Here is a 24,495-nt window from a genome sequence, read left to right as displayed (position 1 = left end):
CAACTTGGCACAGAACCACAGAATCTATTTAAAAAGGCAAAAGATACAATAATCATGGCTGTGACCCACTCACAACTAGTTGTGGTTTGGCAAAGAAATATGATTAATAAACATAAAACAAAGATTTGATAATCATAACAATTGGGGTCAGTAGAGACTGGGTGTGGCCAGGTTGCTGCAGAAAATAATTGTTTCTTTAGCTGCTTTTTGTTTCTTTGCGTATCGGGCAAGAATAATTGGATTTTTCTTGTTCTTTTTTTGAATGCCTAATGTTCTGAACTGCACTCTTAATAGGTTATAACATGACTATCATGCTTTCCTGAGCCTTTCATCTTCACTTTGCTACATTGCACTTCTTCCCACAAACTTGTTTATAGCGCTCTCTCTCTCTCTCTCTCTCTCTCTCTCTCTCTCTCTCTTTCTCTCTCTGTACATACACTCTTGTACGCATACCCATATGTTTACGGATGCATCTGTCAGCTGCAGATAGCATTTCATGTGCCTGAGAAAAGTGTTCTTTGACCCACCAAAGCTTATGGCCGAATACTTGTTCGTCTTGAAGTTTCACTGGGCTAGCGCCTCCCCCCCCCCCCCCCCGGATTAATTCTTGGCTTTTTAGACTGCTGTTGAGTCACTAATGGAAAATCTTTAAAAAGAAGGATGTGTTCCAGTTTTGAGTTGGTACACAGAGTACAGAAGCATCCATATACACCAGCGAACCAAGAGGCTGGTCATGTGGTACTGTCTGCTCTTATATTTTGCCCCAAGCTTCTACTGTAGATATGCCATTCTCTGTTTTATCATGGCCATGCTAGACATGTACCTCCAGGGTGAGCTGTGTTATAGCAATGACAAAACTGTTCTGTGCCTTCCAGCAGGGATTCCAAACTGCTCAGGCAGATAAAGGCCCTTGCATGCAGTTAAATCTTGCTTGTAATGCATTGAAGGTTTGGCCACAGTCAATCTGTAGCTGAGGAAAGTCTTGCTGGTAGAGAGATAGGATTTCTGAGAGACCTCTACAACAGCCAATATCCTCCTAGATGTGTCTATCTGTTTGCAGCTCTCTCTCATTCTTTAACCTCCTGTTAGACAAACTTACCCCAACTGCTGCAAAGGTCTGGGTTGTGCACACTTGATTTTTATATTGAAGAAGGGAGGTGGAGATTTTTAGACCTTGAAGCATATTGTGCAGTCCGTGGATCAAAACAACTGTGCTGCTTTGGTTATTTCCCTTAATAGACAATGTATTTTGTGCTCTCCTCCTTTTTTGTTATTGTAAAAATAAGTTGCCACAGTTGGCGTTTTGTGCAGACAAAATCTTTGGATTCAACCCAAAATCACCAGCTCAGGTTCTGAGTAATAACAACACGTGCTTTATTCCTTGTTATTGGAAGGCATGGGGGAGAGAGACAAGAAAGCATTTTCTATTAAAGAAGCTTTTATGATGCAGGGAAGAGGGCATCTAGAATTTGTCACAAGAAGGTAAAAGATACGACAAATAAGAGAATAAACAAAAATTATGCAAAATCATAATACATGATATAGAGCCAGTTTTTCTGAAGGTAGCCTTAGTTTTCACTGCCAGCAACAAATAACAGATCTTGCTTTCTGAATTCTGGTTAAAGAAATAACTGCTGCTCCCCTGCTAAGAACAGCAAAAAAATCTGGGACACTTGCCCCAATCCTTCTTTTAGCCATACAGAAGATACCACATTCTTCCTTTAGCCATTTTCGTGTTTGTGGTCTCTGCACTGCTGAAAATGTGCATATGTAAAGCTACCTACAGAAGTGTGTGGAGCTTTAAAAACAAGGTATTTGTAGCCCTGGGGAATAAAATGGATTCTTCTTTGTGCACAGATAATGTGTAGAGTAATATTTATGTTTCTGTGGAAATTTTGAATGTGGCAATATTCATTTTGCTGATATGGACATCTGTATCCTTTATTCACAAGAATATTGAATTCTATGCCATAGAATATGTATTTCTGGCCATGCAGCAACAAGCTACTCAAGCTACTATGCTGGTCATGGAACACACATTCACTGTTTGATTTTGTTCATGCGGAAGCCTTATCTTTGCTGCTCTTCATATATTGATGTTCAGTTTGCATATCATAGTTACCACCTCTGTTGACTACAGTACTGCTTTTTCTGTGCAGGAATGATTTCAGTCATTTGTGGGCCCTTTGTTATCATAGTATCATGTCCCCTTACTGCTGCTTCCCTGAGCCTACATACTGTACTACTGGTTGATACTAGAGAGGGTGGGTTCAGGTTCATCCCTCAATACTATTACACCCACAGAGTCAAAGTTCATATCGGAGAAGTAGGTGTGGGGGAAGCAGGGGAGAGAAAGGAAAGTGGCTAGAAAGTGAAGCATTGTCCTTCAAGTCTGGCCTTTCACTTGTTCCCGCATACTACCCCAGCACAGCCTCTTATTTATCAAGCAGTGATCCCAAATGGAAGTGGGAGTGATTCCTAGGGGAGGGAGACAAAAATGGTTGATTCTTTTTCCTGCCAGTGCTACAGGAACTGGAGTCTTTTTTAGTTGCACCATAAGGCAAAAGAGAAGCAGGAAGAGGAGAAAAAGGGCTAAGATTGGGTTGTGTAATTGTGCTGTTAAAGCATGCACACAAGGATAAACAAAAATGGTGGCATCTAGGTCTAATTTTGAGGGTTGCGGTTAGCAGTGGTTCAGTTTGTATGTTGGGATGAGGCCCCTGACAGGTGTCCAGCCATGCCAGCTGCTGAGGAGAGGGTGGCCCTCATGCTTCTTAAGGGAAAAAACCCCACATTATTTATTTATTTAGCCCCACCCATCTGACTAGGTTGCATTCTGGGCAGCTTCCAACAAAATATAAAGGGACACAACAATTATTAAAAGCTTCCCAAAACAGGGCTGCCTTCAGATGTCTATGAAAAGTCATATAATTGTTTGAATTTTTGACATCTGATGGGAGGGCGTTTCACAGGACAGGTGCAACTACCAAGAAGGCCCACTGCCTGGTTCTTGTAACTTCTCGCAATGAAGGAACTGCCAGAAGTTCCTCAGCACTGGGCCTCAGTGTCAGGACTGAATGATGATGGTGGAGGCACTCCTTTAGATGTGTTTGCACCTGGCTTTTGACTACTTACAACCAAGTGAAGATGCCTGGGTGCCAGGATGGTGCCTGACATCTCCACCATCTGGAGGTGCATGCCTACGGATCATTTGATCTGGACCGTATTTACACACTAATACCCCATCTTGTAGAATTCTATCAGTTATATTTTATCTGCATAATTAGAATGAATTTCTGGAACCAAAATGCTTTTTCTGTGCAGCCTAAGCAGAAGCAGTCACCATTAAGAAAAAGAGGTCAGAATATGCCAATATATATGTGGACTCTCCATGGATTTTTTCTTTAAGGTCTGAAAGCTCTTAACCTAGCTCAAGGTTGTCATCTGAACTAACCAGATATTTAACTGAGAATCAATCATAATCAGTCTGTCATATGAAAAATAAGACTTTAGAGCCATCTTGCCCCAAAATGGCAACTAGACATTCTGTTTTGACAACTGTAACTCCTTTTAAGGAGCCATTTGGTGTCTAGGTTATATACCTGAGTTTCTGACACTGTCCTCAGGTATATAGGGCCAAACTGTTTAGGGCTTTAAAGGTCAACACCAGCACTTTGAATTGTGCTCAGAAATGTACTGCAGCCAATGTATATATATATATTTTAGGACTGGTGGTATGTGCTCCTGGCAGCCGCTCTCAGTCACCAGTCTAGCAGCCACATTCTGGATTAATTGTAGTTTCTGAGTAACCTTCAAAGGTAGCTGTACGTAGAGTGCATTGCAGAAATCCAAACAAGAACATCTCAATTTCTTCCCCCACTCCCCAATCTTGAGAAGCTGAAGAATCTTAATTTTTCATATATGTGGAGCATACTAAAGTTCTCAGTTTTTTGAGGTTGCAAATATACGTACAAAATATTGGTGTGAAAATCAAAACCTACCTATAGTGCTTCTTAACATTGTCATATATACTATGTAATTCAGTGGTACTAGATTTGTTCCTAGTAACAGCTGCAGTGGCGGATGTTGGGCTGTCAAATTTCAGCAGCTCCTTCTGGAATGCTAAAATTCAGCATCACCCCCACCTACCTCTCTTGCTCCGTTCTACATCACTGTTGACACGTCCCCTGTGGCACCAGTGTCCAGTGCAGCCGAACCAGTTACACTAGCCTAAAATTGCCTCTGGCAGCAGGGCTGGTTCCAGAAACATTCCTAAGCAGTAGCAGCAGACATAATTAACAACTGGGAAGGGGGGAGGGAATAAACCGTATCAGTAATGGACCAGCAATCCTATTAGATTCCAAATAACTATACTGTCTTGTAAATCTGTCTGGTTCCAATTGGCTACTTTGAAGGAGGAAGAGTTTAAGAACTGGTGCTATTGCTTCTGGGTCAATGAAAAAGCTATATGCCCACCTTGGCCTCAAGGCAACAAACCTGTTCCTAAGAGCTAGAAGCTCAGTGGAATGAGGACACACCCATGACTTCTATCCAGCAGGTAAATAGTTTATACATGTGACAAACTGTGCAATATATTGGAAATTCCTCACCCTTCTGGTGATTTTCTACCTTCATATCAGTTTTTGTAATTTATTGTGTTACTTTATTTGAGAGCTTGGCATTTCTTAGATCAAACAGTGGAGGGGCAGAGGCCTCCTCACCCTGTTGCCTTACTCAGCTGCTTAACTTTTCTGTTAGCTTGATCCTTTGTTTCTGGGGCCAAGACACTGTATCAGCTGGAGCTCCCTCTAGTTTATGGAGCTGGCTTAGTCGCTGGGCTAGCTACCCTTAGCTGCTGCTGAAGCCAATGATATCAGGTGGTCTGACTCAACTTCCAGGGATTAGGAATTTGAAAGGGTGGGGGGATTTAGGAAGTGAGGTGTGGACAGTGGATGTCGACCAAGAGGTATGTGGACAGTGAGTAACTAGTCATTGATGCTCTGTTGAGGATTCATTTTTTAAAAAAGAAAACTAACTAGGTTTTACCTGAACTGAACTGAATGCTGAAATTTGAGCTTCCACAGAGCCTTATCTAAAAGCTATGCCTATGTATGATTCTAAACTGACTCCCGCTAGCTAGATTTGTATTGTGTAGAACTGTATTGGGGGGGATTATTCCTTCTCCAAAGTTGGGATTTAGTCTACTTTTTTTTTGTTTACTGTGGTCCTTGTAGTTTCCTTGCTAGGGTAGAGCTGAAAACTTTTGGTGAGAGAAGTTTGGAAGAGACATTATTCACTCAGTCATAGCAGAGTTAGCACAGTGGCGGTTGCTTCACGCACATTAAAACTTTGTTAGATTAGCATCTGGCCACATTCATCTTTAAACAAACGTTCCTCATGAAAATACTTCAGCTAGAATACATTACAGACTCTTAGCTTTACAAATAGGTGAATGTTCTACCCACACTTTCCAGAAATTACAGCAAACAAGTCTCCATCTGCTGGCAGTAAAATGAAGATGAAAAAGGTTCCAAACAGCTTAAGTCTGAGTAAGATACAGCGACTGGCAAATGTAATAAATAAGAGAGAAGAAATTAAAAGAGAGGAACTTGGTTTTCTTACAAAAAGGATCATGCAGTCTTTGGGCTAACAAAGATGCAGACTTTAAAATCTCCCTTTTGGAGAGATTCAGTTCACTTGCAGGATCAGCTGTGGTGGGAGCCAAAGCTGCATGGTTCCTTGCTTGTTTCAGGAAGCAAGAAGAGGGGGAAACACAGAGGTAAAAGCTGCTGGGAGCCATCTATGGGACACTCACTGGCAACATGTGCTCAGGGCTTAGGTTAACCCTTCTTATGCATGCATTTGTGAGTCAGTAACTACATCTTTACCTGCACCACACCTGGTGCCACGTAAGATGGGGCAGATGGGTATGGTTTGGTGGGCATGGGCCAAACATTTCTCACCACTGACAGTAAAATGTTCAGGTTTGGACCTAGAAACTAGCCCCAACCTGAGAACTTTAGCACTATATAGTGGTACCTCGGGATGCGAACGAGGCTCCGGAACGGGTCCCGTTCGCATCCCGAACGGAACGCAAGACGTGACGGTGCGTCTGCGCGTGCACAGGTCACAATTTGATGCTTTCGTGCATGCGTGTGACATCATTTTGAGCATCTGTGCATGCGTGAGTGGCGAAACCCGGAAGTAACGCGCTCTGTTACTTCCGGGTTGCCGCGAAGCGCAACTCAAACACGCTCAAACCGAAGCACATTCAACTCAAGTTATGACTGTACAGAACAGCAGGGTAAGGTTTCAGTAAAGGTGTTGCTTTTTCCTTTTCTGCTCCTCATCGTCTGCAAGAGTCAAACCATTCTACAAAGCACTTATTTGTCATGATCCTATGATTCCATTTGTCTTCAGTGGACAAAGCTGGGGATTCAGAGGTATAGAAGGGGTTTCCCCTCAGAACTGGCCCTATGTTTTTTTCCTGCAGCATAGCTGGAACCTGAGGAAGCCTTTTGCAGTCTTTGGATTCCAGGCCTGAAGATCCAACAGAACCAGCACTGTTTGAGTCAACAGCTAGTGATCTTGATGAAGTCTCTTTAACTGATGAGACTTCATTTATTAGAGGTGGAGGTAGTCCTGCGGCTTCATCTAATGCTAAATCTTGGTTTGCTGTTCAGCAAACCTTGCACAGAACTATCCAAGACATTTACTGATTTGCTTGGACTTTGCCTTATTAGAACCTGACTTCTGCTTTGCTTGACTCTTTTTTTTATCTAAACCTGAATTTTGTCATGCTTGATATTGTCTGACTAGAAGTTGAATTTGGACTTGCTTGACCTTGTAAATTTGTGCTTAGCACTCTCATCCTGCTTGAGCTCAAACCTCACCCAGCTGAGACCGCCATCTGAAACAGACAACTATTTTGCTGTTCAAGGTCTTTGTGGGGAAACACCTCTTAGGGGCTGGTGTTACACTGCAGCATTTTGTTGCAAGTCTTTACTTCCATATTCAGAATTTGCATTGCAGAATAGAAGCCACACTTATTCAAGTGTTTGTGTTATTGCAATAGTCAGAATTTCAACTGAATGACTGTGCTATTCATTGTAATGTCAGAATGATAAATATGGGACTTATTGCTATGGCAGTAGTGCCACATGATATTAGTGTTTTGAATCAAAAACAAGCACATTGCAACCTAATGGGATGCTATATATGACTACGTGGTAGCAGTTTTTCAACTCCTTAGGTTGCAAAGAAATTTTATTGTAAAATGGTACTCTCAAAAGCGCAATTACTTCATTTAGTTTGAAAAAACTGATTTAAATATAATTTACTTAACATCTCATCACATTCTGAAAATTAATAATAACTTGTATAGCTAAAGGTGTACTGTGAGTACATACTTGAAGTAGGATAGCAATATTTCTCAACAATGGAGCTCAGGATTTTAATTTGATAAAAGAATGCTACTTTACATATTGCTAACCTTTTAAATTAAATTGCAGACCCTTCTGCACAACCCAGCCATGGACTCTCTAGGGCACATTTTGATTTTCAGTAGAAGATTTTAACCCTGCCAAAAATATATCTGTATAGGATATATTCTGAGAACAGCTGGGAAGAGCACTGTCCCTGGTTTGGCTCCAGTTCCATGTTCTGTTGCCAATCAGTACCTCTTTCATTAATTTAGCATTACTGTATTCACATTTATTTACATAGCACCATTAACATATATGGCTCTGTACACAATTAAAGGAAGTAATTCTACCACAAAGCATGTACAGTTTAAAACAATGAATAAACAATGCAATTAAAGTAAGTTAAAATGTACTTCCACATTTTCAGACTCTAGATCCCCTCACCACACAGTAGTCATAAATCAGCCCTTGGAGAGTGATAACAAGTTGATCACTGTAGTAGTAGTAATGGATTTCTTGTATCAGCAGGGGCTTCACCTAGATTACCTTTGAGATCCTTTCCAACTCAGTAATTTCTTATATCTAAAACATTTTTAACTTTTATCACTTAAAAAAGCAGTTGTTAATTGGAGTTATAAAATATAAAACTTGATAAATATATTTAGGAAGCTGAAAATTTCTTGGGTGATATCCAGTGTTGGTTATACTCAGAGTAGGCCCATTAGAATTAATGGACTTAAATTACTTAGCACTGGATAGTACTAATTTCTGAGCAACTGATTTCCTGTGATTTTAAGGAATGTTAGGCAGTTTTTTAATATAAGAGAATAGCATAAATAAAGTAATTTTTAAAATTCTATAATAATTTTTCAAATGAATCTAAATTAAGTATACATCACTCTTTGAATAATCAGCAAATTAGGTCATATAGGATATGAAGGTTCCTAGTGACAGACCTTTGAACAATAGATTTCATTTTGTCTGACATGATTTATTATTTCATTAGCTTCCAATTTCCAACTTGGATCTTCAGTTTGGTCAGTACAATGAGCTGCACATATTTATCCCCCCCGCCCCGAACATCGCTTCTTGTTGCCTGTATGCCCTAGCCTAGAATTTAGGAGTTATGGTTCATCACCAAATATATCCTCCTCCATTTTTAAAAAAACAACCTTCACATTTCTGAAGAAGAGGGGGAATTGTGAGCACTAGGGTGAGTGTCTCTTTGAAAAGGCAGCACTATTAAGGGAAGACACTGTGTGTTGAATTCCAGTTCTTTTGTGTAAGGGCCAGCGGTCCATTTTGTAGCATCAGAATGACAGGAGGTGTTCAGTATGATTAATGGAATCACAGCTCTGTGATTGACTAGCCCGTCTGTGCTTTCTGTGTATTTAGAATTCTGCCACTGATGACTAATTGTGAAGTTAACGTTACAGTAGAGGTTGAACTGCAGTTTTTTTGTTTTTAATAGCAGAGTGAATTTGTGCATCCCTGTTTTAGCTGTTAAAGTTTAGGTGTAAAATAAATGTACAGTACTAGACTGCATTTTGCTATTTATAGAAAATAGGGGACTTTTTGAAGTTGAAATATATTCTAGACTACCTTTAACATAAATTGGTGTGCATTTTATTTAAACTCAGATTATTCAACTGTTGTCTGAATTTGAAAAGCAAGTTATCCTTAAGTAGTGAAATGGATTTGAGATTCCAACTGTACACAAGCAGTGTTCATAAAAAGTAGATTTTTGAGAAGGAAAGCCTTCACAGAACTTTAAAAATTACAATTTATTAATGATGTAATTATATCCTTAGAAGATACAGTTTGTTTAAACTATTCACGTTTTTAGCTTTAAAAAGGGATTGGTTATCTATGGCAGTCAAGAATACAAAGAGCTGTTGTGATCAGCCATAGAGCTTTTGTGGCTGTATGCTATACGTAGCAGCAGTGGAGAGATAATGAATAAGCTCAAAGTGAAATCATTTTGGGGAAAAATAGGACTTAAAAAAAAAGCAATTTTATAGTAAATTACATTAATTTTTATTTTGGGGAGTGCATATAATGGGAACAAAAATCAGCCTGTGTACTAATAGATGCACTTCAATGCAGTTTTTTATATGTTTAACTCACCCTAAGGTTAAGCACAAGTCCCCATTGATTTCAGTGGGAGATAGCTGTGCATTTACTTAAATTTCCCATTATAATAAATGGAGTTAAATGTGCTTAGCTGTAGCTGGATTGTGGAACAGGTATGTTTTTAAAGAATGCAAAAACATCAACACTGTCAGAAATTTGAAAGTGTATTTGTTACTATTATACTGAGTCTTGTAAGCCACACAGTGAGAGCAATGTGTTCTGAAAGGAGAGTTAACAATTTTTAAATCAATGAATAAAATAGACTAGAAATGTGGCTAGACATGTTGTAGTTTTTAATGCGTACAATATATTTTTAGGGCTATTCTTGCTTTCCCTACCTTGAGACAGAACACTAAAAAAATCTATTTGTTTTTAATGTAAAAAAAAGCACATTATTTAGTGACCTAGCCACCATCATCCATGCCTTGGGTAACTTCACAAATTGACTAGTGTAATGCTTCTAGACAGGGCTGCTCTTACTGTAAATTTCAAAACTTCATCTAGTCCACAACGCAGCCAAAATGGAAGAAGGTTTTAGTTAGATTCATATGCACAAATATGAGAAAAAATAATACCGTATTTTTCGCCCTACAGGACGCACTTTCCCCCCCTCCAAAAATGAAGGGGAAATCTGTGTGCGTCCTATGGGGCGAATACAGGCTTTCGCTGCAGCTTGGAGAGCAAGAGGGGTCGGTGCTCAGGAAGCTATCAGCAAGCCTGGGGAGCCTTGCGGATAGCAGCCTGCCACCCAGCGCGCTGGGCACCATGAAGCAGAGCGCCCCTCGCGCCGGGCAGACATCCACAGCGTGGGGAGCCCTGCGGATAGCAGCCTGCCGCCCGGCGCGCAGGGCGCCCTGAAGCAGAGCGCCCCTCGCGCCGGGCAGACATCGGCCAGCCCCACAAGCTCGGGGGACAGCGGGGAGGCGCAGCGCCGCCATCCCGCTGTTCCTCGACCTGGTTTGGAGGCTGGCGCTGGGGAGAAGCGTGCTTCTCCCCAGCACCAGCCCCACAAGCTTGGGGGACAGCGGGGAGGCGGAGCGCAGCCATACCGCTGTTCCCCGACCTGGTTTGGGGGGGGGGAAATAAAGGGAATTTCCCCCCAAAAAACTAGGTGCGTCCTATGGGACGGAGCGACCTATGGGACGAAAAATACGGTATATATGTAATTTCTCTGAAAGTACTGTATACATGTTAAAGAGACAGAACATACAGTGACAGTATCTCTTTAAAAGAAACACAATTATAAAAATTAAGTGGAATGTAAACTAAATTGAATGAATTTAAAAATAGTATTTTTATACAGGCAACTCCCCATTTGCATGGGGGTTGTGTTCTGGATCATTGTGCACGTCAACAGTTGTACGTAAGACCATTCCACCCCCTTCTGGTGTGGAAAACTGTACAGTCAATACTACATCAGAATATAACTGATCCGACGCCAGGCAGAATTAACATATCAAAGCTTAGGGTATGTTCATATTACTGCTTACTCTGCATCCAGTTTTCTAATTGGATTGGAGCAGATTTGAGGATAAAACACATCAAACAGAAATATTTGTCAAGAAATCATAGGGTTGGTATGGATTGTAGCTAATGTCAGCCCAGTATACCTGAAGGAGCTTCTCCACCCCCATCGTTCTGCCCGGACGCTGAAGTCCAGCGCCGAGGGCCTTCTGGCGGTTCCCTCACTTCAAGAAGTCAAGTTACAGGGAACCAGGCAGAGGGCCTTCTTGGTAGTGGTGCCCGCGCTGTGGAATGCCCTCCCATCAGATGCTGATGGTGAATACAGCAGTGGGAGCACATTAGATGTGGAATAAGCAGTAGTATGAATGTACTTTTACCAAAGGTACCCATACTTTCAGTGGTCACCTCTGGTGTTGGTTGCAGGATGAGGGATCAAGGACAATGGAATATTTACAACATCCTAGTTTTGAAGACTCTTGATTTGAATTTCATTCAAATTCTGGATGAAAATCATTATTTAATTTTTGTGCTTGCTTTTGTAGTTATATAGTAACTAAAATGTATGTTATGCAAAGAAAACTATTTACAAATGCCGGTAGTTTCTCCAGTTGTTAATTCTTTATTGTTAATCCTGTGTTACCTGAAAGTAAGCCCCATTGTACATAGTGGACATGCAAAGGTCATACTGTTCATTTTCTTAAGAAAAGTATTTGTGGCATTAACAACTACATTTGTAGCATTCTCAAGCAAGGGAAGTTCAAAATGAACAGCAGTTGAAAGAAAAACCATTTTGTAGTTCTCTTGACTTTACATTACTGTAAGGAATGTATATAATGTCTAATTTTCCCATTATCAATAAGTGAGCAATGATCTTGGTAATTAAACCATGTTGTAATTTATCTCCTGTCTTTTCCTAGGTGTGCTGTGTCATCGATATCTCAGGATGCCACTGGTAAAAAGAAACATAGACCCTAGGTATCTTTGTCATACGGCACTACCACGAGGCATCAAGAATGAACTGGAATGTGTTACAAATATTTCCTTGGCAAATATAATCAGACAACTAAGCAGTCTAAGTAAGTACCCAGTATATTAAGGGACAGTGCATTTTGAGATAATGTGTAATACAGCTGCATTTTTTGGTTAAACAAAATAAAATTACTCTTTTCAAAACAATTAATTCATAATGTTCATCCCATCTTTTTTGAATCATTCCAAAATGTTCTATGTCCCCATCAATTGTGCATTTAACAAACTGTATGATGTGTAGTTTTATTGTTGACTTTAATGGTCTTAAAAGAACTGAACTGGCAGTTTTACAAAGTTTATATAAAGACTATAGAACTCAGGCAGAAATTTCTCTCTATACTCTGCCAACTTAGTATGTGTCTGACCCGCTATTTTGAGGATAATATTGGGATAATACAACTGCCATGTATATGAACATTTCTCTATTAGAGAGGCCCCTTTTATGTCCTTCTGCCTTTTAGTAATTTTCACTCTTCATTTGGTTTTTGGTTTTTTTAAAAAACTAGATTTTAGTTCTGTACATATTTCTGGCAGTTGTACAACTTATGGAGCACAATGACAATTGTTAGTGAATATTAGTAGCCAACATGTGCAGTTGCCATGCAAAACATAGATATAATAAGGCTCCTGCTCAGTAGGCTAATAGTGTTAACCTTACCAAAGTTAAAGGGACTTGACTGATTTAACAAAAGAACGATTGACTTTTGAGACTGGTAACCTAAAGCAGAAGATTGGTAGCTCCACACAATTTTAAGGAGAGAAGGCTTATATTTCAGCCTGGGGAAAGCTTACTGGTAGAGGCTGATCCCAAGACATCCTGAATAAAGAGGAAAAGCAGGAAAACAGGTGGTTGCATATGTTTAGAGTAAACAAGAAACAAACCACTGATTTAATGTTCAGAGAAGGGGGAGGGGAATATGGGATATTATTAATGGTAAATTAATGGTAAAATTCAGAACCACTTTTCAACTCAAAAAGGGGCCTCAAAAATATAATTGAAAAATAACAATATACAAATAAGCATAAACTACAAAATATTTGCGAAACACAGATTGTGTAAATATGAAGAATATAGATAATAGTATTTTGGAATGTTTTATGTGTTTGCATGAGTACTGTTCTAGTCTATTATGCTTATATTAAGTAGGCAGTAGAAACCTCCAGTCCATGGGCCATGCCATTTTGGGTGGCCATGCCCAACCGTCACTCACTTTATATCATATGACATCAGGTGCAGGATGACTAAAGTTATACCTGCAGAGGACAATCAGATGCCTTAAGAGTTTGCTCCCAGTTGTTTTCTTAGCAGCCCTGGCCTACTGTTTTTACATGGAATCGGAGCCACCTGGTGTCATATGACATCAGATGATTGACAGATGTGGGTTGGCCACTTTTTTATCCAGTCCATTGGACAAAAGTGGTTCTCCATCCCTGTCTTAAGTGTTTTGTCATAAACCTTAGGGGTACTGGAAGTAGTCTATATGACCTTTCCTAGTAGCACATTTAATGATTGATCATTTATATATTTCAGTTTTTGTACTGATCTTTTGCAAAAACAAAGACACTATGGCTCTATTTAACCAGATAGCAAGAGTTTGGTAAAGCTGAAATAATATTACAGTCTTACCTGTAGAAAATTGAAGCTGATTTAATATTTCATACCACAGATTTCATACTTTCACTTGTGACCTATGTTCTAAAGTATGCTCATAAAAACTTGTTTATTCATTCCCAAAATAAGAATAATTTTTAAAACATAGCTGTAGGTTAATTGCCCTGAACTACACTTTGCTTTATGTATGTAGCAGAAGTGAAAAAAGGAAACAATAAAGCTTTCCCCCTTTTCTATATTAATTTTAAATGAAGGAATACTTTAGAACCCTACAGCAATCTTACTGAAATGTATTATTTTTCCCTCTGAGCTGTAACCACTTCAAAAGGCTATCAGATGGAATATGGTGCGTGCAGTACTGGCCTGAACTGCAACTATTTCTAGTACATTTTAACCACTGACATTATCATTTTCCATCCTGTGTCAGCCAAATGCATCCTAAGGAGAGCAGCGCAGAGCTATAGCACGTGCATAGCTTCTCTAATCAATTAAAGTCTTCAGCTTCTTCAGGATCCTTGACCCAGAAGTTCATTATGACTTAAATTAAAAAATGAGTATACATCTCTTTTTTCAAATATGCTGATCTGGTGTTTTTATACTGGAGTATTAGACTGAGTATTAGATTAGGGGAAGGCTCTGTCATGTGTTTCTCACTAATTAAAAGTTGTGTATGGTTTTGTTTTGTTTTTAAAGTGACCACTTTAATTCAGTTCTCTCCAAGTTGGGAGAGATGATAACCAGCACATGCATAAGAAATCTACTACTTACATGGATTATTCAGTGAGCTGCTGCCCTGTTCCCTGCATTACCACATTGAGTATCATGTCTTAAATTAGGTGATCACTGGAGTTTCAGGTGTACAGAGATAATATCAAATTCCAGATTCTTCTGCTAGTTAAGAGTTTTGCCAAATACCACTGAGACTGTAGCTGTGGCCTGGATAAGATCTAGCTTTTAGCCACTAGTGGTTCCATCTATGTATCATTCTGAGTAGCGAAAGCAAGCACATTAAAACGTATTAACAGCAATTGCACTTCCATTTGTTTCTAGGATTTATTGCTCCCCCTTCACTATACAGCAATATAATAGTTCAATAATAAAATCAACTAAAACATTTTACATCTCAATAGGGTGTCAAAGGCCAGGATAAAGAGGTGTGTCTTCATACAGCAAAAGCTGTACAATGAAGGCACCAGGCACACTTCTCTGGAGACAGAATTTCACAGCTTAAAGGCTGCCACAGAGAATGTCCTCTTCCATGGCCACTAGGTTGGCCCCTTGTCCATGATTAAGACATACATGATAGATGTTTTATTACGAGCAGGCCTAGTGTTTAACACACTACCACCATACCAGTTATGAACTATCCCCCTGAAAGATTGTCAGAATGGGAGCATGAGCATTTTCTTCAAACATTAACTTTGTTCCTCTGGTGGACTGTCAAGTTTCAGCGGCTGAGGCGTTCAGTATATGTGCAGGTATATTTCAATGCATTATATGGTTTTGTATCTTAAAATACTACAAGGTGAGCATTTGAGGATAAAATGGGATTGCAGGATTTGAGATTTTATAGAGGACAAGCTCTCTGGTAAGCCTAGTCACAATTATCTCAATAATGATGGGAAAGATCAAGGGAATTTTTGAACTCATAAGGAAGTACAATTTTTTGTGTAAGCTATGAGCCATTCAGTGACAGGAATTAGCTTTTATATTGCATGAAACCATGGGATGTAGCAGGCTTTAAATATAAAGCCTGTTGGGAGAGAGAGAACTGTTAAGTCCCAGTGAAATTCTTCAGGCAAATAAACAAGAAGTGACATTTTGAAATATATTATTGTATCTTTTTGAGGTTTATAGTTACATATATGTGCATTTTAAATAAAAAGAAAGAAAAGATTTCTATCAAAATGTTTGTAAAACATTGATGATTGAGACCTTAGCAAAACACTGAATGCTTGGCCAAGATAGTTGCATTTAAGGTTGCATGGCATTCAGTGTTTAAAAAAATAACAAAATGCTGTGCAAGCAACCATTACAGACCTGTGCCACTTTCTTATTTTGGAAACTCTGCTCTGGCAACCTTAATTGCATTAATTTTGATACAGCAGAAGACTGGCAACACTCCAGATTCAAAACTGAATCATGTAGTCATTGAATCCATTTTATTTCATTTGCAAATACATATTTAAACACTTCCTTCCATGGTTGTCTTATGTGCATTTCATATTTTTAGAGTGCTACTGATTACTGTAATTCTGCAGTGGGAATAAAGCATCAGATGTCTTGTTGCACCTGGGAGAACACCGGGTAATAATGATTGAGAAGGGAAATAGGGCATATCCTGGATGATAAAACAAAAAGTGCGAACTCCTAAGAACAGGGTCAAGCTTCTATTAAGGAGAATTGCAATGTCTTAACTTTCTTAAATTGGCAAATTTTGATAATAAACAGATTTACTAAGGTGAACAATGAAGCCACTGGATTGGGTAATTCCTCCACGTGACAGAGGCAGGAGGAAAGAATTATGGGAGGCAGGCTTATGTAAGAATGCCCTATATCAAATAATAATTTAACAATTTAGCTGCTTGTTCAAATTCTTAACCCTAATTTTAAAAAACTTTCCTTTGCAGGTAAATATGCAGAAGATATATTTGGTGAGCTTTTCAACGAGGCACACAGTTTTTCTTTCCGAGTGAACTCTTTGCAAGAACGTGTGGACCGTTTATCTATCAGTGTTACACAGCTTGATCCAAAAGAAGAAGAACGTAAGTTTTTATGTAAATAATATTATGTGTGGTCTTGTGGATCATATCAGCCATAGTTGCTATTAGTAGTGAGCATATCTGGGGTGAGATGCAAAAGACAACAACAAAAATATTTGGGGGAGGGAGATTCTAACAGAAATTGGCAGGGCGTTGTCTGAATCTGTGGATCTCCTGATTCATGGAGCCTTATGAGGCTTCAGCAAAGACCTACCAAACGTTACTGAATTGTAGCAGCACTTAGAATCTCTGACACCAGTGATAGTCTAGTTCAGAGCTTTCCAAACTGTGTGTCATGACACGTTAGTGTGTCAGCTGCAGTGTGTAGGTGTGTCGTGCAAACACTCCCCACGCTCGTCCTCGGGCTGAAAAGGGGTTAGTTTAACCTCTGGTTTGCTAGTAAAACTGAATTACTGTGTCACGAAATGATGCATGACTAAAAAGTATGTCACCAGCATGAAAAGTTTGGAAAGCTCTGGTTTAGATGAAGGTGAACAAACTGACAGACAAATCAGAAATAATGTTGGCTGGTGGCCCTCTGCTTCAAGGTTATAGGGCAGCCTGTTTGGAATGAGATTGGACTTCCCCAAAATCAGGTTGATAAGTTGGAGGTACTTGTTCTGAGCAGTGATGCCAGCTTTCCAGCTAAAGTTGGATTTCACCATGCCATTTCATGCTTTAGTGCTGGGTAGCTAACCACTTTTACCCCAAGAACCACATAGAGGGTTGGCCACCTCCCTCTCTCTCTCACACACCACTCATACTGTTATTTGTTATCAATTTGTGGGATTTTAAGTAGTCTCTACAAAAATACTATTTTGGGGCACTGTTTTGTATTTTATGTCTTGTAAACTGCCTTGTGGAGACTTCACTTTGAAATATGACCTAAAATGTTGAAATAAATACAGTGGTACCTCGGGTTAAGTACTTAATTTGTTCCGGAGGTCCGTTCTTAACCTGAAACTTCTTAACCTGAAGCACCACTTTAGCTAATGGGGCCTCCTGCTGCCGCCGCACCGCCGGAGCACGATTTCTGTTCTCATCCTGAAGCAAAGTTCTTAACCCGAGGTACTATTTCTGGGTTAGCGGAGTCTGTAACCTGAAGCGTATGTAACCTGGTCTTATTCCTCAGTCCTATATCCATTTTAACTACAGTACTCAAAGTTAAATACTGGGCTGGATCTCTTCTCTTACTAATTGATGTCAAGCTCACGTTGATCTCTGAACTCCAATAATTAATTATGTAATTGACTACTCCATTTAAATCAAATGCATCCAGTGAATTGTGTGTTGTGATTACCCACTCCCAAACTCAAAATTACTTCAACATGGACTGCAAAACTGTATTAATTGGTAATTTCATCAATTGATTAAGCACTTCTAAAACCAGCCACAAGTTCTGACTCCTTCCATGTTGATAAGTGATAGGCTTATCAAAAGGAGTGCTGCCATAAGCATGTTCTTCTCTAGTCTTCAGGTACATCAGTTGAATTCAAAAGCATGACCAACTCTCCTAAAAAAGAACAGCTTCCCCTTCCAGAGAACATGGGCAAAGTGAGAGCAAGTAGGGAGCTCAGCACAACTATCAGTGCTTCAGACTGGGGCTCAAAAAAATGGCATCTAACATTTTTAAGCCCCCAGGGGTGCAGATGTGTCTGTGCAAAACCGGAACTGCCTTGTGGAAGTCAGATGTGCCCAGGGTAACCCCAAAAGTGTGATGGTAGCCATGCCGCAGAACCCTTCTTCCCAAAAAGTGAAAACAAAAAAAGCAGCAGCAAAAGCCAAAATTCCATAAATAAATTATCTGAAGTGGAACTCCAAATCTATCACCAATCAAATCTACATTATTTAATCCACACCAAAGTAATGGTTGGGTTGCCACTGGATTAATATATCATTGGAATTGGTTGAATTGTGTATTCCAATAAAAGAGTGACTTGTTGTATTCATCTATTTTTCTTTCAGAGACTTGTGCTCTTCTCTGTCAACATCTTTCACAGTCAAGTAGAAATTGAAAATTCATGATTCATAGTGTTATTTCCTGCCTCCTATCCAAATACTTTTTATTCATTTTACTCCACTAGACAGCATTTCCTTAGGCGGGTGGGCGGGGGGGAATAATTTTCAAATTGCTATGGATTGAATTTCACCTAGTTTGGATTGAATTGATTTAAATGATGAATTAAAATAGTACTTCCATATAAGTTTGTGCAAATAAATTAGGGTAGAGAAAGAGATGCTATTATGATGTGCTCATTGTAGGTAAAGGTATAACAATGTAGGACTATAATATTGATGAGAGGAGGAAGCTGAATAACAAAACTATGGCTGCTAAAAGATTGATTAAAATATATAGAATATTTATGAGTCAAATGTCTGACAGTTTTCATATTTGGCTAAATATTTGATCAAAATTATGTCTGTGTATTTAAGCATTTTTGTATGTAGAATTATGTGCAGTTTTAAAACAGATGTTATGTACAAGTAAAGAATCTCAAGAGCGATGAAGCCTAAGTAAACATGATAAAAACGGGAACCAGAGTATGAAGTCAGTTTAAAAATGGGGCAGACAGTTGTAAAAATCATTGCTTAGTAAATAGGATGTAAAATCAATATGGAAATCTTAATTTATTATTGTGGTTATTTGTCAATTTGATTCAAAGTTTTAAGGATTGCTAGAGGGATATTAGAGTTTATAAAATTAGTTCTGTGTAAAGTAAATGAAAGTGGAATAAAATTAGCCAAAACAATTACCAATTTATGAACCTGTAGTGCAAGACTTCTGTTAGCATAGATCCACAGAACCCTCATAGCTTGTAGTCTTGCCTGTTCGTGTCAGAAGGCAACTGGCACTCAGTTAAAACCTGCCAGAGGCCTAAATCACCTTAATGAGATTATAAGCTACCAAAGAAAAATGTAAACAGAGAATCTGTTAAGGTATAGAATTCAGGTGTAACATGCAAAGAGGGGGCAGTACATGAGTCTAAGGCTCACCAGAATTCACATGATCCTTTGAACCAAGCCTGAAGAAGTCTTTTGTAATGGAAAGCTGGAGAAATGACATGGATGAAGTGATAAAAAGGGAACTAGGGAAAAAACAGTTTTAAAAGCTACAAGATAGCAACTTCTTAGTAAAGTTGGTACAGAAGGCTATAATTTAGCAGTAGCGGGTGGCGCTGTGGGTTAAACCACAGAGCCTAGGACTTGCCGATCAGAAGGTCGGCGGTTCGAATCCCCATGATGGGATGAGCTCTCGTTGCTCGGTCCCTGCTCCTGCCAACCTAGCAGTTCGAAAGCACATCAAAGTGCAAGTAGATAAATAAGTACCGTTCTAGCAGGAAGGTAAATGGCATTTCCGTGTGCTGCTATGGTTTGCCAGAAGCAGCTTAGTCATGCTGGCCACATGACCCGGAAGCTGTACGCCGGCTCCCTCGGCCAGTAAAGCGAGATGAGCGCTGTAACCCCAGAGTCAGTCATGATTGGACCTAATGGTCAGGGGTCCCTTTACTTTTAATATGTCAAGGAGGATGCAAATGGAACAATGGAGGCTAGGCTGAAAGAAAATACAGTGGAACCTCGGGTTCCATACTGTCCTCCTTATGAATGCTTCAGGTAACAAGCTCCGCTAACCTGGAAGTAGATGTCCCTAGTTGCGAACTTTGCCCCTGGATGTGAGTGTAAGTTGTAAGCTGGCGGCGGCAGCAGGAGGCCCCATTAGCGAAAGCGCGCCTCATGTTAAGAACAGTTTAGGCTTAAGAACTGGAAGAAAATAAGTTTGTAACCAGAGGTACCACTATACTGAAGAACCTTCTCTAAAATGCAGCATAGTTGTAAAAACAGCATAGTAAGTGAAGTAAGATAGTAAGATGAAGTCTAGAAGGCAATTTTCTTATTGTAAAAGCTGAGAAGCTAATTCCTATAAAGGTGTTTCCAGACAGATTACTTAGCTTTAGCTGTAGAGGCAATTTGCTGAAAGTGCAAACAGTGTTATTTTGATGTCCAAAGTATTGTTATCTGCCCAAAGGAATCGGAAGGGATAAAAATTAAACAGTAAGCAAGACCAGTTGATATATAATCATAGTCAGTCATCCTGAAGATAGACATAGCCAGACAAGGAATATTTTGCATGATTGAAGTGCTTAGACTGCTCATATAAAATCTAAACAGTCATTTTAACTTTTTTTTTCAGACATAGGCTTTTGTCAGCCCATTTATTAAAAAACATCCTGATGTTGTCAGTAGCAGTCTCTAAATCTATAGTTTCAGTGTTAGTGTGTTGTTATCAGGCACCAAAAATTTTTTAGCCCTACCATCTACTCATCCTGTGCTATGAAGATCATGTTGTTCCACAAGACACTGCAGAAAAGTACCTTCAAAGGATGTCCTCAGTTCTGTTCAAATTGCCTTTAAAGACATGACTAGTAATATGGGAGTAATGCTCATTGCTTTGCTACTCCAAATTATGCATATATATTTAAATACAGGCAACCCCCCATTTATGTGGGGGTTATGTTCTGATTCACTGCATGCGTCAGTGAAATTGTGTACATTTGAAACACCATTGAAAAAGCCTGCAAAAAAACCGTTCTGCGCCAATCCCATTCTGCCCCTTTTCATTTTTGAGTCACTACCAGGTTCGGGCCAATGCATGTATGTGCAGTCGTGCACATAGTGAACACACATAAATGGGGAGTTGCCTGTACAGAATTGCATGGAATATTCATTGTACGTGATCATGATTTCTTTTTGTAACTTTCTTTTTAATGATTCAGCAACAATAATTTCCACAATCTACTTGGGTCTTATGAGCTACAATTGTCCAATACAACTTTTGCCTCCTAATGCAACATTTATATCTCCCTATCTAAATGTTGATTTTTTTTCAGTTTCACTGCAAGATATAACAATGAGAAAAGCTTTCCGAAGTTCCACAACTCAAGATCAGCAGCTTTTTGACCGCAAGAGTCTGCCCATTCCTTTGCAAGAGACTTATGACACATGTGAACAGCCTCCTCCACTCAACATACTTACCCCTTACAGGTCAGTGTTAAAAAATGCACAGAATGCATTTTAATTTCTCAAACTTTACTAGTGATAAGCAAGAACCCTCTAATCAAGTGAATGAGTTTAATTTGGGAACTGGAGATTTGTGTAGCTCAATTCTTATTTTTACTAGGGCAGTTTTTACTAGGGCAGCTAATCATTCTAAGATTACTTTTTGCATGTTCCATTAATTGTGATGACACAGTCCCTGAGAATGCATAACTGTTGTCTTCTTCACTGTGAAATCGTACTAGTGGTTCAACTAAATTCCTAGCATTCATGTAAATATCAGGTATGATGGGTATAGTCTTCTAGCCTCGTACTTTAATCTTGTCCACAGCCCTACAAATACTCAGCCCACATTGTAGAGGAAAAGTGATGTTGTTAAGTGTTTTGTTTGTTATACAGTACTGCACAGGAACCTGTTATCAGGGCTACGGCCTGTAACATTTTATTTAAAATGCAATAAAACTGCTAGCATATTTGCAGAGCTAAAGAGGGACGCGGGTGGCGCTGTGAGTTAAACCACAGAGCCTAGGACTTGCCGATCAGAAGGTTGGCGGTTCGAATCCCCATGACGGGGTGAGCTCCCGTTGCTCGGTCCCTGCTCCTGCCAACCTAGCAGTTCGAAAGCATGTCAAAGTGCAGGTAGATAAATAGGTACCGCTTCGGTGGGAAGGTAAACGGAGTTTCCGTGCACTGCTCTGGTCGCCAGAATCAGATGGTTCGTCATGCTGGCCACATGACTCGGAAGCTGTACGCCGGCTCCCTTGGCCAATAAAGTGAGATGAGCGCCACAACCCCAGAGTCGGCCATGACTGGACCTAATGGTCAGGGGTCCCTTTACTTTAAAGAGGGTCTGGTACAGCTTCAAATTGGATGAGGGACTGCATGATGAGATTCCTGAATGGTAGGAGGTTGGACAAGATGACCCCCAGGGTCCCTTCCAACTGAACCATTCTATTACTTCTATGCAGAGTGCATTTTCAAGCCCAGTGCTGGAGCCCTCAGATGGGGCACTGACTTGCAGCCCAGAGGGACCCAGAGACCCATTGGCTACTCTTCCTTCCAGACCCCAACCAAATGCATTGGATGGGCAAACTAGTCCTGCTGCAGCACTGACATAGCCCAGCAATTCAAAAGGCCATAAGAATGCATTGGGTAATGCAGCCAGCTGATTGGATGCAGTGGGGTAATCGAGCTGCCCGGTTGGTTGTAGTTAGAGGGAGGGCCTCTTCACCCTTCTCCCAGATGGATGGGTGGTGACTGAAGCCTCCTCTTCCTTGCTTTAATGAAGAAAGAGCAGAGTCCAGCTGAAAAAGCCTGGTGGGACCTGGTCTTCTCTCCCCCACTCCATGGCAGCTTCCTTATCTCCCTTCCTTCCCAAGATCCACTCTCAGCTTGAATTTGTGTACACACACTTGTTCTACCTCTCCATGTCTTTTCTTTTTTGGTACATGTAGAAAACTTCATTTTCCCTCCTCTCTTCCATATACTATTTGTTTGTGCCACCCCCCTAAGAACAATCAATCAATTTCTCTTATTGTTCACTTTATATAATGAAAATAAACCTCATACCCTTCAAATTGTTAGGATTTTCTTTCCATAATTGGGAGGTGAGGGTTCAGCAGTCTCCCTTTTGCTGTTACATGCTGTGCATACCATATTTTATATTTATTTAGTAACATGTTTTATCTAATAATCTTATTTTTCCTTTAGAGATGATGGAAAAGAGGGTTTGAAGTTTTACACCAATCCTTCCTATTTCTTTGATCTATGGAAAGAAAAGATGTTACAAGACACAGAAGACAAAAGAAAGGAGAAAAGAAAGCAAAAGGTATTATCCTCCTAGGAAATGAGTTACGTTATGTGGTCCTGAAGGATGCCCTGCTATTAATAAAATTTAACATCACATGAATAGAACAATTTTTTCAGATTTGCTCTATATTTTATTGGTTTTATTCCAATCATTTGCATCTCATTTTTTAAACTAAAATTGACCAAAGCAACCAACAAAGCAAGACAAACCACAATAAAACAATCATTAAAATCAAACATGCTGTCATAAAAATCCAGGAGGCAGAATAACACAAATAAAAAGCATCCATAAAAGCCTTCTGAATGGGAGAAATTATCAAAGACCATCTAAACACAGGAAGAGAAAAGATGTTGCTACTTTACAAAAGAAAAGAAAAGAAAAGATGCTGAGATATAGCCTAGTAATCTCAACCCAGTCTGGAAGCAGTTTTCCTTGTGTCAGGCAGAGGTTGTTCCCCATTCTCATGTTAGCTGCCAAGATGGAAAATAGAAATATTTAGAAGGATTAAATCAAGATTTAATATGGTATAGTCAAATCTGGTCCATTGCTATTGCTGAAAAATTAACTCATAAATTAAGGTATACTAGAGGACAAACAAAAAAGATTCGCTTTCAGCTATGTGGCAGATTTTTATTTTATATATTAATGATAACAAAGTTCAAACTCCTGTGAAATATGCTACTGCGTTCTTAGTAAATTTTCAGCTTTAAGTGAGCATATCATGAGACTGAGGATAATATACTGGTATTTATAAATAAAGCAAATTTTTAAAAGATGTCACTGCACCAATAATTATTTTTTTCCAGGGATTTGATTTATTTGATTTATTTATTTATTTCATAAAATTTATGTGTCACTGGATTGTAGAAAAAACCCTCAAAAAAAGATTTGCATATATGTTTGGGTTTAATTTTCTTTCTTTCTTCATTTGTGTATGTTTTTGAAGTGTATTAATTCTTTTTAAGAAAAAACACTCAGGTAATCCATTCTCTTGCACGACATCTTATATAATGTCAGATAAAGGGAACTGAGTGCTTATATAGATGAAATGCATGTTTCTACTCCTTATAGCCTCCATTCAAACACTTTCTTCAGTGTTTGTCAATTAGCATGATTTACAAAGCATAATAAACCTTTGCATTAATAGCTGAAGTAATTAAAAATGGTTGTATATGTACAAATAAATGTTTGAATCAGTTGTAGTGATAA

At 39.3% G+C, this 24,495-nt stretch overlaps 2 protein-coding genes across 4 annotated transcripts in view; one reads left to right on the top strand and one right to left on the bottom strand.

Moving 5' to 3' along the window:
* Window positions 1-24,495, bottom strand: part of CDC40 (cell division cycle 40) — an 85,781-nt gene that overhangs the window by 51,096 nt on the left and 10,190 nt on the right. The window lies entirely within an intron of this gene.
* Window positions 1-24,495, top strand: part of WASF1 (WASP family member 1) — a 44,757-nt gene that overhangs the window by 14,186 nt on the left and 6,076 nt on the right. For all 3 annotated transcript variants that reach the window (XM_053381665.1, XM_053381663.1, XM_053381664.1), the window contains 4 exons: window positions 11,939-12,097; window positions 16,293-16,427; window positions 21,311-21,464; window positions 23,187-23,304. In XM_053381665.1, the coding sequence (XP_053237640.1) occupies window positions 11,965-12,097; window positions 16,293-16,427; window positions 21,311-21,464; window positions 23,187-23,304 (540 nt within the window). In that variant the 5' untranslated portion in view covers window positions 11,939-11,964. The remainder of the gene's footprint in view (window positions 1-11,938; window positions 12,098-16,292; window positions 16,428-21,310; window positions 21,465-23,186; window positions 23,305-24,495) is intronic.

This window comes from Podarcis raffonei, chromosome 3 (assembly GCF_027172205.1).
Source record: "Podarcis raffonei isolate rPodRaf1 chromosome 3, rPodRaf1.pri, whole genome shotgun sequence".
Classification (NCBI taxonomy): domain Eukaryota; kingdom Metazoa; phylum Chordata; class Lepidosauria; order Squamata; family Lacertidae; genus Podarcis; species Podarcis raffonei.
The sequence above is the reverse complement of the archived record's forward strand: the minus strand, read 5'-3'. Positions and strand labels throughout refer to the sequence as shown.